This window comes from Ranitomeya imitator, chromosome 8, assembly GCF_032444005.1.
Source record: "Ranitomeya imitator isolate aRanImi1 chromosome 8, aRanImi1.pri, whole genome shotgun sequence".
Lineage (NCBI taxonomy): Eukaryota > Metazoa > Chordata > Amphibia > Anura > Dendrobatidae > Ranitomeya > Ranitomeya imitator.
The window spans coordinates 178,404,947-178,420,558 of record NC_091289.1 but is presented as its reverse complement, the minus strand read 5'-3'; the positions used below and the strand labels follow the sequence as shown (position 1 = coordinate 178,420,558).

The 15,612-nt window shown below is 41.5% G+C and overlaps 1 protein-coding gene across 1 annotated transcript in view; it reads right to left on the bottom strand.

Annotated features, from left to right (window-relative positions):
- COL24A1 (collagen type XXIV alpha 1 chain) overlaps positions 1-15,612 on the bottom strand; it is a 261,918-nt gene that overhangs the window by 99,229 nt on the left and 147,077 nt on the right. Inside the window, exons 25-26 of the mRNA XM_069737975.1 lie at positions 7,860-7,913; positions 3,874-3,927 (exon numbers count right to left, since the gene is read on the bottom strand). Coding sequence (XP_069594076.1) covers positions 3,874-3,927; positions 7,860-7,913 — 108 coding nt within the window. The remainder of the gene's footprint in view (positions 1-3,873; positions 3,928-7,859; positions 7,914-15,612) is intronic.

Below are 15,612 nucleotides of genomic sequence, written 5' to 3'. Positions count from 1 at the left end.
TGAGGTGTATAAAGGGGACTGGCTCAGCTAATGAACTGAACCTGCCAGCCAGCCCCATTTACACACATCACAGCTCACTTCCCGTTACATAGGCAGGAAGAAGATTTATATTGTGTCACTATTACTAATACAGAAGTGGAGCTTAATATTAATAATAATAATAATGACATTTTAGTAAATTATATTATTGAAAAAAATTCTAACACATCATTTTTTTAAATAGCTGGACAAACCCTTCAACAATTGTTGAAAAAAACACCCTTGCCCCTGCCCCTTGTATTTTGGTGTTTCTGTGCCGTTACAGTAGAAGATAGGCGGTCCACTGATGAAGACAGCCCCTCTGTTTGGGTAGAGTCTGTAGTATTTAACGTTTGTGGTTTTGAATGAGCAAAAGTTATGTTTCTAAGTGCAAAATACACGTAGTTGTGGTGAGCCCTGTGAAGGTCGTGCCTACGGGGACGGGAGAAGATCTTAGTTAACTTGGTTCCAGCTTTAGAATTTTTGCTGTTTTGCAAATTCTTCCAGCTCTATATGTCCTGCGGCAATTTACACAGAGATGTTAAATTACATTTCCATGAAATAAGTCTTGTAATGTTACCCTGGTGGTCGATGCGACTGTTTAAAGCATAAATGCTAATGATGGAAAAATTATTTCAGGCTTGAATAGCTTAGCAGAAAGTCGGAAAATCTGCAAGAGCCATTGAAACCACAAAACAATCTTTACGTAACTTTCTGGTTCCAGTCTGTCAGTGAGCGTTCCCTGCCAAAGGAAATGTGTTCATTCAGCTACAGACGGCGTATGGAGTGTTCTGCAGTCGCTGTGCGCTGTCGTATCCATTACATGGGTATTATATAATACTGTACATAGCAGGACATGTGTGCTGGCAGGAATGCTGCCCGCTGCTGGGAAAACAGGGCGAGATGCAACATGATCTCCATGGGACTACATGGGGTCGCGGGATAACTGCAAACGCAATTGTTCCCTATAAGAAACAAGATCGCGATTGTCACAAGAAATGTAAAAGATTTTTGGCAGCGATTTTATAATTTTATATTACCGTGCAACCCAACCTTCAAGGGTATGTGACGGCTTATCGCTAGGATGGGCCATCACTAAGGGTGTGTTTACATAGATCTACCGATGGCACGATGTGACCGCCGATCAGTCATTTCATAGCCTGTTTACACAGGCAAACCAAAGTAAACAATAGGCTGCCATGGTTCTCGGCAGCACAAATCCTATTTACACAAGAGGTTGCGCTGCGCAGAAGATCATTACACCCCATGAATAAGCGTTTTGCAGGGTGATCGACAGAAAGATTATCAGGAAATGAACGTTTTTAAGAACGCTTGTTCATAATTATCTTATAGAGTAAATGCGGCTTCAATGATGGCTAAGGCCCCCCCGGATCCTGAGATTGAAGGGGCCGCAGCACTGCTTTGGCTTGGCGTCCTCTACACAGTTTTTCCCGCACATTAGTACTGGTGGCAAAATGGCTGCGCAGGGAACCACAGTAGGTCTTCCTCACTCGAATAACTTGGGCTAACAGAGGGAGCCTTCTCCCTCTGTCAAACTCCTCCGATGCCACGGTCACATCTGACGGGTTACAATGCTGGGATCAGAGCCAGTGTCGGTTTCAGCAGATGCAACACAATCTCAGTTGTATGAAGAGATCCAGAGTGTATAAAATATACTATTTTTTTAAATTAATGATAGATTAAAACAATATCATCAAGGGGAATTAAAAAAGCAGAAATGTCTCACCTTGAGAGACGCCACAAAAATCCCTTAACAGTACAACAAAATAAGTATCTGAATATAGTCAGGTATAACAGCCAATAAAGCATCAGTGCTATTGCTATAAAAACCCACAAGACACAGTACAATCACCAACTAGTGCTGAGCAAAAATAAATTTAGCAGTAAAGGGGGAAACAAACTGCAGTCCAAAATTCGGGTATGTGTAATATAGCTAAATGAAGGTATAAGTGGCGACTCCCCACCCCGATGCGCGTTTCATCGCTGGCTTCTTCCGGGGAACCTTAGAAGATCAGCTGTTTGAAGGGACCTGACGCTGGTGCAATCTCTTCATGCTCTTTTTCATACTTGCATGCACCAGACTCCCACCAAACTAATACAGAAGGCCTAACTTATGTGTGACACATCACATTTATAAGTCCCAATAACCCCTTATTAATAATCCCAGGGTACAGCATAAATTTTAAAAAACTCTATACTTACCTGTTCCTCTTTTTTCTTGTGTCTCCCGCAGGTCACCTGACAAATAATGTTATGTGACAGCTGCAGCCAATCAGTGGTCGTCGATTGCCTGCAGCCCTAATAGTTTTAAAAATGAAGATAGAATGGCACCAAGTGTTTTCCTCCACAACTATGATGTAACGTGGAGTTCGCCTAAGTTTTCGATAAACAAATAGCTGAACTTAAAACTAATTTTTTGGAAAGAAATTATCCCCTTAAGATTCTGTCTTCAGCAGAAAATAGGGTCAGAAAATTAGCACAAGAAGATTTGCTTAAATGTCGTAAAAATAAAAAAATAAAAAGTTCTCCTAGAGATGATAATAAATTTGTATTTACATTTATGCATAGCCCGATGAATAAAGTAATTTATGCGGCTATACAAAAAAATTGGCACATTTTGCAGTCTGATCGGGAACTTTCTTCCTTGACAAAAAATCATCCAATCTTCGCTTATAGACGAACAAAAAATTTGGGAGATCTTATTGTGAAAAATCGCCTGTCAATCAATGAAAATCCAAATTGGTTGAGGGAATTACAACCTACAGGCAATCACAAATGTGGAAACTGTAGCTATTGTCGATTTAGATTACTTGATAACCCTATTCATATCGGCCCCATTTATCACACAGTCCGTCAATTAATAACTTGTAAATCACAGTACGTGGTTTACTTAATTATGTGTCCATGCCATTCTTTTTATATTGGTAAAACTATCCGCCCACTTTACCACAGGTTTAGGGAACATTACAGTTCGGTTTCCTCTGGGAAGGGCTGTCCTCGTTTTATTAAGCATATGCGCGATATGCATAATGCAGACCCGAACGTCTTGCGGTTTGCAGGCTTAGAAATTGTAAAAAATCCCCAGAATGGAGGAGATCGTGGGATTGCACTGCTACAGCGTGAAGCAAGGTGGATTATTGAAACGAATGCGCAGGGCGCAATAGGACTGAATGACAAATTGGACATGTCCATTTTTCTGTAAGAATTATATTCTTTGTATTATCACTATGTATGATATATATAATAAGCGTCTATGTCTGTGCTTAATAGCATAATTTGGTGTTTGTAGCTAAAGATGTTTTTAATGGTATCACCTGTTCACACCAAGATGTTTAGTCCTCTATATAGGACGTGACGTTCTTAATTCACGCACCTGGACCCTTTGAAGCGCGCAGGCGCGAAACGGCCGTCGTCCTCTTGCCTCCCCTCGCACCCTTCCTTCTACCAAGCCGCCTCTCCTTTAGATGTCTGTGAGTATGCACTCTGAATAAAGGACACTTTTCATTCAGCAAGATCGGGTGAGTGCCACTTCATTTCATCTTTATTCTCTGGATCCTAATAGTTTTATTTAAGTGGAAAAACAGTATTTTTTCCACTTGGACAAAACTGAGGGCTGCAGCCGATTAGCGGACGCTGTTTGGCTGCACAGGTCACATAATATTGTTTATGTCATATGTGAGAATGGAGAAATGGATCTCGTTAGGGAAGCAAATATTGAATTTTTCTATTTTATGCCAATATGTAATACCCCTTTTAGTTTCATACACGAGATCCACGTTCTTCAATGAGTCATGATGGTCAGGACACAATATGATTGTTTATGCTTTTTTATACCTGCGTCCCTTTTTCACCAGATGGACCTTCAGGACCAGGATTACCACGTTCTCCCTGGAAAAATAAAACGGCATAAATAAGTATAATGTATCCTTTATCAATATTTTGGATCTTAATTAATTTTTACTCTAATACACAAAAAGCAGAAAAAAAATACTTAAAATCCTTGAAAATCAGACCATTTAGACCTTGACTAACATGAACTTTTTTTTAGTCTTTTTATATGTCGGCCTTGTCTTTTATAGGATGACATGTACATTATTCATGTGCCATTCCTTAGAACATATAGTATATATTTGCATATAATTCATATTCATTTTGTGAAAAATGCATAAAAAAATCAATTCCATCTTTTTTTTTTTTTTTTTTTTTTACACCATTCACTAAACATCATAACTTATAGATTTATTGATAGATAGATATGTTACAGTTGTGGGAGCACAAAAAAATAACTAAAATATGTGGCTTCTTCAGACTATGCACTAAACGGCCGTTCCATGCAGAACATCCAGCCCATGTACGTCCATAACTAGAGAGGCGGGTCAGGTTTGATATTATCATAGAACATAATTTTTACAGACATACAATTGCATTTTGCAATATTAATGGCAATTGCTGTGGGCATGCTCTGTGACCTGTGCAGAGGTCTCTGTGCAGAGAGGGTAAGGAGTTTTGATTATAACTTATTGTAAATGGTGTTTTTTTTTTAAATCACTAGAAATTATTTAAACACTTGATAAACAGAAAAAAAAAATAGTACCGTAAATAAAATTGATTTACCCCCATCATGACTAGGCAAATTTATATTTTTGCACTTACAGCTCTCCCTCCTCCAAGGGTCGTAACTTTATTCTTCTCTTTTAATAGCTGTATGAGGCTTTGTTTTTTTTACGGGATGAGTTATAATTTTCAATGACACCATTCACTTTACCATTATAATGCAGTAAAAAATGAGAAATAAAATTCAAAGTGTGGTAAAATGATGAAAAAAAATGCATTTCTGCCATTGATTTTTTGGGTTTTGTTTTTATGGCTATCATTGTGTTATAAAAATGACCTGGCAATTTTTTTGTAGATATATATTATAGTGGTGAAAACATTTTCCTGCTGCATGCAACTTCTATCAACAGAGCTGTGCGAAGGCTTGATTTTGGCGTCCTCAATTTGAATTATTTTTATACTATTTTGGGTTAACACACCATGTTTTACTGCGTTTACCATATTGATTAAATAATTTTATAATTTCACAGATTGGACGATTATGGACTCAGTGATATCAAATATATTAATTTCTTTATTTTTGAATTGAAAAAAAGAGGGATGACTCAAAAACTTATGTTTTTTAATTTCGTTATATTTGTGAAAACTTTTTTTATTACCTTTCACTTTTATTTTTTTAGTCTTTTCCTGGGACATTAATGTAGACTACTACATTGCAATACTTCATTATTACAGTTTGTAGTAAAAAATTGATGGTCTGATATGAATCCCAGCTACAGGCTGGACCTCATGGAAGTGCAAAGATGGCGGCGATGGGACCTCTAGGAGGTAACTCATCGGTTCCCAGCAATGGAAGACTCTGAAAAGACCAAACCTATGAACAGCGGGTCTTTTTTTTCATAGAAATGTATACAGATGCTTCAGCAGCTGTATGTTCATTCTTTTGAGTGTTTTCTGGGCGCTTCTTCAGGAGGGTTTCAGAGTGGACCCCCTGAAAAATACATCGCGTGCCCAGACAGTAAGGATGCCTACAATCCTGACCACTATGTTTACATAATATTGAAGCCATGTTTTCACAACTTACATAATTACACCTACTTAACATCAATTTATGGCTTTGAGAGATATTTGGAATTTTTGTACAAGCTGCCTCCGTCCACGTTTTCCTTCAAGCAGCCGGATCAGAGCAGAAATAACAATAAATCCTTATCTACCTCTTCAAAGAGTGTTCGAATTAGACATAATGATTGCATATGGGTTTTATAGTATTCCTGTGTTGCAAGGATCTTTTCAGATGTTGTATTAACCAAGATTTTTCTAAATTAGTTTCACGTGAAATGTTACTAAAGAGCATTACAACAGAAAATGACAAATTTATCGGTGTCGATATTAATATTTGAAAATCCTGCATTTATTGTAGTTTGTTTGCCATCTTCTAGAACACGCAATGTATAAAGGATGACATATCCTGTTTTTTTTTTTCTGCTCACTTAACTGAATAGACTGGGACAATGTCAGCAGAGTCATCTCCTTATTAATATCTGTCAGGGGAGACTTACTGACAGATGACAGCTCTACTGCACTGCCGGAGGCCCAGATAAGGCGGAGTAGTGACACTACGAGCACAGACAAGGCACTGCAGTCAACTCTCCTGCTAGTCTTTGGGTACTGACTCTACTCCATCTCTTTTTGCACCCTGTATTGACACTTTATGACCATCAACTCTAACTCAATGAAGTTGCATTAAAGATACAAATGTTTGAAGCTCAGTCTATGCAGACTATACAGGAAAGATGTATGTATTTGGAACAATGCATGGGGTGCAAATAAAAGAAAAAAAGAACAAAACAATGATTTACTATGCCAAAAAAATTTCATATAAAGCACAAAAACAACAAATGCAAAAAAAAATAAGTAGTAAGGGAGGTAACATCTTATGAGTTTCTGTTTCATTCTTTGTTTTTAAGAGCGACTGTGTAACTCTCCTCTACTAGATACAGCGCCGACCACGTCTCCTCTTTCTGCAGCCACTGGCTCTCTCTACTCCTGTACCTGGGCCATTTAGCTCAGCTCAGAAGGCAAAACTTCAGCTGATATTTCAGGTAGTAGGCATTCATGTTTCAACTCTGCTCTTCCAGTCTGCCAGCTCTGGACTCCTTGACTCGTTCAGCTCTGCTGCTGAGTCAACTTTTCTATGCCACTCTACCAGTTCGACATTGGGACTCTCTGACTAACTCAGCTCTGCTGCTGATCCACCTGTGCTATAGCACTCTGTCAATTCGACATTAGGACTCCATGACAAACTCAACTCTGTCTATGAGACAACCCTGTGATACCATTGTGCTAGTTCTGCCTGGACTATGTAACTTACTTAGCTCTAGCTCTGCCATTGTGTAAATGTTGCTTTATTGCTGTGTTTATTCAACTTTTGATTCAGCGGAAAACCAAGCGAAACTACATCTACAACTCTTCCACGTCTCTTGCAGTTGCTAGAACTCTGCTTCATCGGTTCCTGTGGTTCCAGTTCTGTGCCTCCTTTTACTGTCCAGCCACAACAGCTTCTAGTGTTTCATCTGTGTTACCCTGCAGCGCTATCAGTACGTGTCTGGGCTTCATAACAGCTGCTCATCGTATCCTGGGACTTCGAGGATATACCTCACCAGGTTCAGCTCATGGTCATGGTTATCAATATTTCTTTGGACCCTTGTAGTGATGAGCGAGTGTGCTCGTTACTCGAGATTTCTGAGCATGCTCTGGTCTTCTACGAGTATCTTGGGCGTGCTCGTAGATTATGTTTGTGTCGCCGCAGCTGCATTTTTTATGGCTGTTAGACAACCTGAACACATGCAGGGATTGCTTGATTGTTAATGAATCCCCACATGTATTCAGGCTGACTAGCAGCTGCGGCGACTCAAGCATAATTTCCGAGCATGCCCAAAATACTCGGAGAACACCTGAGCAGGCTCGGAAAACTTAATAATGAGTACACTTGCTCATCACTAGACCCTTGTAGACCTTTGTATATTTGCTGTTAATATATTATTGACTACAAACCATTTACCACTCTCTCAAATTCTGATAAAAGCCCACATCTATGATACCAATAATGGCCGACATGGGTAAATGAATGTCCCTTACTGACAGCTGTCGAGAGATCAGCCCATGCTTGACGATTCTGAGCAGTTATTCAGCTCTTATGATGAGACCCCCCTAACATGGAAAATTTGCTAAGAAACCCTTGCAAAATATAAAAACATTAACTGAACCTTTTCTCCAGGAACTCCAGGTGGCCCAGGTTCTCCCGGCAAACCCTCAGGTCCCTACAAAAAAAGCAAAAGAAATAGGATGAGAATCACCCCATAACAGAGGACATAACGTTTCACAGGAAGTGAACTAGACGAAACAAATTTTCCGTCGAAAAACAATACTCAACAAAGTGAAGATTTTCTTGAAAAAAGGGCAAAAAACAAAACAAAACCAGATTTATTTTGTCAAAACTATCTCCAAATTTAAATCCTCTATAAAGTCGGTAGATCCCCAATTAGGGCTCTACAATCCCTACGCTACACGATACGTTACAGCTTTGAGTCTGATGAGACTGTTGCAGCAGCCTGTAGTGCAGCACGTTCTCTTTCGAGGTGAGTGCAGGTAACGTAACAGTTCATCAAACAGTTTTCAATGGGGATGACGATTTACAGCGCCCTTCCCATGGTAAAACCGGTTAGCTCTGTTTCCAGCGTGTAGCTCGACAGCAGCAGCTTCTGTGTCCTCGTGTAATGTAAGAACCCGGCATTGTACGTGAGTCATGGCTTCAATAATTCATCGCAGCTTCCGTCATCTGTTTTCATTCACAAGTTGTCTTCAAATAACTCAACATCCAGATTTTCAACAACGATAAGACGTTCATGTTCTCAGGTGCCGCTCGAATTTTTTGGGACCCAATGCAAAATTTGTACCGGTCTCCCCATGCAATACCGTTGTTCCTTCTTGTGACAGAGGGACCACCGGGCCCCCGTAAAGCAACAAGCTTCAGACCAGAGACATAATCTGAAGTTTTTAGGACCAAATGTGAAAATTTGATATATTTTAAGAAAATTATTTAGGCCATTTTTCATACAAGCAGAAACATTCACTCAAGCACTGATCGCAGGGAAATGGGACAGTTATATACAGACCCAATTTATAAGGTTGCCTATGGGTGCAATGCACAATTAGGGACTCAGCCTTATGGGTGACGTTGGCAAATACATTCTTTTCACAGTTCTCCATATATTTAAATCCATTTGTGATACTTAAAATCAGCATACAAATGCTGAGCCCACTATTGCTATGAACGCAAAGTGCCCACAGGGGTTGAGCCTGATACAGGTATTGCCTATTTGGATTTTTTTAATTACTATGTCATGAATCGCTCTCTTAGACCCTGCACTAAGCAGAACACAGTTTTGTTCTGATTTTTGTTGTGTCAATGGGTTTATTTGACCATGAAAACAAGATAGGTAAGAGGCCAATAGTTTAAAAAATTATATATATAAAAAAGGACCATTCGTCTCTCTTAACATGCTTGCTTTAATAAATACTTCCATTACCCATAAAATACCAATTCTTAGAATTCTGTATAGTGCTGGTCCTCTGCTATTACTCCTGGTAATTTAGAAATAAATTGACAACCAGGTGTCGCCAAATTAGCAACATTAGAATCAAACTCTTTAGGGAACACGTCTCCTTTAAGAGAACCTTTCATCAGGTTTTTATGACCCAAGCTATCGACGTGTATGTCAAGGCGCTTTCATGCTGAGTAAATCCTCACCTTTCTTGTAGCAATCCTTTGGGCTGTTTTAGAGAAATCCATCGTTGTAAGTGCAGTGGGCGGAGTCTACACTGACAACTCTCCGCCTTCTCTGCCTTTCTCCGCCCACTGTCTGCCTCCTGACTCATGTGACTGACCGCCCACTGCACTTGCAACTCATTTGCATACAATTTCAACAATGGATTTCTCTAAAGCAGCCGAACGGATTTTTACAAGAAAGGTGGGGATTTACTCAGCATTAAAGCCCCTTTCTACACATGTGATTAGATTGGGGTACAAAGTTCTGATGGCAGGTTCTCTTTAACAAGGGTATGGTGCCACACAATTGTCAATTTATTTATAAATGTTCTATAGGAATAATGGGAACGGGTGCACTGTGGAATTATAAGAAAAGATGCTGCAGAATTGTTATTTCATTCAAATGATGACTCGGGAGAGAGGAAAGATCCTTTGCAAACTAAATAAAAAGATCTTCAAGGATAAAACTGGAAGGAAATCATCTCTATGTGCTGCATGTGACCTATGAATTTGCCGGACATACTGACGTGAGTCTTCCTATCGCTACTAGTTTGGCTCTTTAAAATATATCATCAACCAGTAGAAGAATTTCCATGTGATGGAAAAGAAAAAACCTATAATCCTACATTATAGTCCGACCAAAACCGAAGAAAACTGCGCTGTTCACAGATCCCAAGTCTGTAGAACAATTTCTACTCGTACAAGTAAAGGCAGGAAGGTCACTCATCACTGCAGTCCCAAAAGAACCACCGATCAGATGCAAGTAGTCATTTTCCCTATTACACACAGGTCCGACTTTCACTAATCGCAGCCCAGCTGTACAAATTGTTATGACTACTAAATATTCATCATTTATGACAATGTCTGGACAAACAAAGCAATAGGAGGAGTAATAAAAATTATAGGGGTGGTCTGGGTAAAAAAAAAATTTTGCACAGGGGATAGGATATATAAAAAAAAATTTGCAGACTAAGGAATATCTACTGGCGCCCACCTGGTTTGAGCAGAGACGGGCATCACCCGTTGCTGTGATCTGTGATTGGCTGCAGTGCTAGGTGACTTAATAGAATGTCATCAGATGTTTTATGACAACGAACCGCTCAACGTCATCTGACCGCTACTGTCAATCGCAGGAGTCAGCGGTCCAGCGGCTGGCGGAACGTTGACATCACCACTTTCAGCGTCGAGTGCTGATAACACATGGGTGCTGGTAGGTTGGCATCGCTTAGTTTGTTATTTATTGGTTATCCCATCCCCTCTGCATAGGTTTATTTTGCCCAGACAAGCCATTTAAGCCCAAAACGCAAGAGTGCAAATCGGAGTTTGAGCCCTGAATTGCCTTGTAAATTTGTAAATAGAGATCTAGCCCATTAACCCCTTAGTGACAGAGCCAATTTGGTACTTAATGACCAGGCCAATTTTTGCAATTCTGACCACTGTCACTTTATGAGGTTATAACTCTGGAACGCTTCAACGGATCCCGCTGATTCTGAGATTGTTTTTTCGTGACATATTGTACTTCATGTTAGTGGTAACATTTCTTCGATATTACTTGCGATTATTTATGAAAAAAACGGAAATATGGCGAAAATTTTTAAAATTTTGCAATTTTCAAACTTTGTATTTTTATGCCCTTAAATCAGAGAGATATGTCATGAAAAATAGTTAATAAATAACATTTCCCACATGTCTACTTTACATCAGCACAATTTTGGAAACAAAATTTTTTTTTGTTAGGGAGTTATAAGGGTTAAAAGTTGACCAGCAATTTCTCATTTTTACAACACCATTTTTTTTTAGGGACCACATCACATTTGAAGTCATTTTGAGGGGTCTATATGATAGAAAATAATGAAGTGTGACACCATTCTAAAAACTACACCCCTCAAGGTTCTCAAAACCACATTCAAGAAGTTTATTAACCCTTTACGTGCTTCACAGGAACTGAAACCATGTGGAAGGAAAAAATGAACATTTAACTTTTTTTTGCAAACATCTTAATTCAGAACCATTTTTTTTATTTTCACAAGTGTAAAAACAGAAATGTAACCATAAATTTTGTTATGCAATTTCTCCTGAATACGCCAATACCCCATATGTGGGGGTAAACCACTGTTACGGCGCACTGCAGAACTTAGAAGTGAAGGAGCGCCGTTTGACTTTTTCAATGCAGAATTGGCTGGAATTGAGATCGGACACCATGTCACATTTAGAGAGCCCCTGATGTACCTAAACAGTGGAAACTCCCCACAAGTGACACCATTTTGGAAACTAGACCCCTTAAGGAACTTATCTAGATGTGTGGTGAGCACTTTGAACCCCCAAGTGCTTCACAGAAGTTTATAACGTAGAGCCGTGAAAATAAAAAATCGCTTTTGTTTACACAAAAATGATCTTTTCGCCCACAAATTCTTATTTTCACAAGGGTAACAGGAGAAATTAGACCACAAAAGTTGTTGTGCAATTTCTCCTGAGTACGCTGATACCCAATATGTGGGGGTAAACAACTGTTAGGGCGCACCGCAGAGCTTGGAAGAGAAGGAGTGCCGTTTTACTTTTTCAATGTAGAATTGGCTGGAATTGAGATTGGACGCCATGTCGCGTTTGGAGAGCCCCTGATGTGCCTAAACAGTGGAAACCCCCCACAAGTGACACCATTTTGGAAACTAGACCCCTTAAGGAACTTATCTAGATGTGTGGCGAGCACTTTGAACCCCCATGTGCTTCACAGAAGTTTATAACGTAGAGCCGTGAAAAAAAAAATTGCATTTTTCTACAAAAATGATTTTTTTGCCCACAAATTTTTATTTTCACAAGGGTAACAGGAGAAATTAGACCACTAAAGTTGTTGTGCAATTTCTCCTGAGTACGTCGATACCCAATATGTGGGGGTAAACCACTGTTTGGGCGCACCGCAGAGCTTGGAAGAGAAAGAGTGCCGTTTTACTTTTTCAATGTAGAATTGGCTGGAATTGAGATTGGACGCCATGTCGCGTTTGGAGAGCCCCTGATGTGCCTAAACAGTAGAAATCCCCCACAAGTGACCCCATTTTGGAAACTAGACCCCCCATGGAACTTATCTAGATGTGTGGTGAGTACCTTGAATGCCCAAGTGCTTCACAGAAGTTTATAATGCAGAGCCGTGAAAATAAAAAATATTTTTTTTTCCACAAAAAAGATTTTTTAGCCACCAAATTTTTATTTTCACAAGGGTAACAAGAGAAATTGGACCCCAAAAGTTGTTGTCCAATTTGTCCTGAGTATGCTGGTACCCCATATGTGGGGGTAAACCACTGTTTGGGCGCACGGCAGAGCTCGGAAGGAAGGAGCGCCGTTTTGGAATGCAGACTTTGATAGAATGGTCTGCGGGTATTATGTTGCGTTTGCAGAGCCCCTGATGTACCTAACCAGTGGAAACCCTCCACAAGTGACCCCATTTTGGAAACTAGACCCCCCAAGGAACTTATCTAGATGTGTGGTGAGAACTTTGAATGCCCAAGTGCTTCACAGAAGTTTAGAATTCAGAGTCGTGAAAATAAAAAAAAAAAAATTTTCCACAAAAAAGATATTGTAGCCCCCAAGTTTTTATTTTCACAAGGGTAACAGGAGAAATTGGACTGCAATAGTTGTTGTCCAATTTATCCCGAGTACGCTGATGCGCCATATGTGGGGGTAAACCACTGTTTGGGCGCACGGCAGAGCTCGGAAGGGAAGGAGCGCCTTTTTGGAATGCAGACTTTGATAGAATGGTCTGTGGGCATTATGTTGCGATTGCAGAGCCCCTGATGTACCTAAACTGTAGTAACCCCCCACAAGTGACCCCATTTTGGAAACTAGACCCCCCAAGGAACTTATCTAGATGTGTGGTGAGAACTTTGAATGCCCAAGTGCTTCACAGAAGTTTAGAATGCAGAGTCGTGAAAATAAAAAATATTTTTTTTTTCACAAAAAAGATTTGTAGCCCCCAAGTTTTTATTTTCACAAGGGTAACAAGAGAAATTGAACCCCAGAAGTTGTTGTCCAATTTATCCCGAGTACGCTGATGCCCCATATGTGGGGGTAACCCACTGTTTGGGCGCACGGCAAAGCTCAGAAGGGAGGGAGCACCATTTGACTTTTTGAGCGCAAAATTGGCTGTCGTGTTTGGAGACCCCCTGATGTACCTAAACAGTGGAAACCCCCCAATTCTAGCTCCAACCCTAACCCCAACACACCCCTAACCCTAATCCCAACCTCATCCATAATCCTAATTACTAACCCTAACCATAATCACAACCCTTACCCCAAAACAACCCTAATGTCAACCCTAACCATAACCCTAATCAAAACCCTAAATCCAACACACCCCTAATCCTAATCTCAACCCTAACCTCAATCCTAACCCTAATCCCAATACACCCCTAATCACAACCCTAACCTTAACCCTAATCCCAAACCTAACCCTAATCCCAAGCGTAACCCTAATGCCAACCCTAACCCTAATACCAACCCTAATCCAAACCCTAACCCTAATCCCAGCTCTAACCCTAACTTTGGCCCCAACCCTAGCCCTAACTTTAGCCCCAACCCTAACCCTAGCCCTAAGGCTACTTTCACACTTGCGTCGTTTGGCATTCCGTCGCAATCCGTCGTTTTGGACAAGAAACGGATCCTGCAAATGTGCCCGCAGGATGCGTTTTTTGCCCAGACTTGTATTGCCGACGGATCGTGACGGATGGCCACACGTCGCGTCCGTCGTGCACTGGATCAGTTGTGTTTTGGCGGAGCGTCGGCACAAAAAAAGTTCAATGAAACGTTTTTTTGTACGTCGCATCCGCCATTTCTGACCGCACATGCGTGGCCGTAACTCCGCCCCCTCCTCCCCAGGACATAGATTGGGCAGCGGATGTGTTGAAAAACTACAGCTGCTGCCCACGTTGTGCACAATTTTCACAACGTGCGTCGGTATGTCGGGCCGACGCATTGCGACGGCCCCGTACCGACGTAAGTGTGAAAGAAGCCTAACCCTAAGTTTAGCCCCAACCCTAACCCTAAATTTAGCCCCAACCCTAACCCTAAATTTAGCCCCAACCCTAGCCCTAACCCTAGCCCTACCCCTAACCCTAACCCTACCCCTAACCCTACCCCTAACCCTACCCCTAACCCTACTCCTAACCCTTCCCTTAACCCTACCCCTAACCCTACCCCTAACCCTAACCCTACCCCTAACCCTAACCCTACCCCTAACCCTACCCCTACCCCTAACCCTAACCCTACCCCTAACCCTATCCCTAACCCTAACCCTACCCCTAACCCTACCCCTAACCCTAATTTTAGCCCCAACTGCTGTTCTCCTGCCGGCCGGCAGATGGAGACAGATGGTGGGCGCACTGGGCATGCGTCCGCCATGTTCTGCTGCCGACGGCCAGGAGGAGCAGCAAGAGGATCCAGGGACCTAGGTGAGTATGCTAGGGTCCCCGAATCCCCCTATTTCTCTGTCCTCTGATGTGCGATCACATCAGAGGACAGAGAATTACACTTTACTTTTTTTTTTTTTTTTGCGGTCGCCGGTAAACAGTTAATTACAGATCGTAATACCGACCCCGATCGTGCTCTTTGGGGTCTCGGCTACCCCCGGCAGCCGAGACCCCAAAGATTCTCCCGGTGCCGGCCGGCGGGCGCACTGCGCATGCGCCCGCCATTTTGAAGATGGCGGCACCCACCGGGAGACACGAGGAGCATCGGGGGAGCTAGGTGAGTATTGGGGGGCCACCTGGGACCCCTTTTCTCTGTCCTCCGATGTGCGATCACATCGGAGGACAGAGAAATTAAAAAGAGATCGCTTTTTTTTTTTTTTTGCGATCGCCGGTAAACGGTTAATTACCGGCGATCGCAAATGCGGGGAGGGTTAAAAACCCCCCGAATCATGTTCTCTGGGGTCTCGGCTACCCTCGGCAGCCGAGACCCCGGAGAAAATCGGCCTCTGGGGGGCGCTATGGACTTTTTCCACAGCGCCGTTAATTAACGGCGCTGTGGTTTAAGTACCCTTAGCGGCCGCCGTTAAAAGGCGTATCGGCGGTCGCTAAGGGGTTAAAGGGGTCATTAATGAGAGAACCTTTTTGGGTTCACTGTTCAATTGGCTGCCATAGAGAGACATTGCATCAGTAGTAGCCTGGATGGGCATGCAGTACAGGGCACTGTTAGTATACATT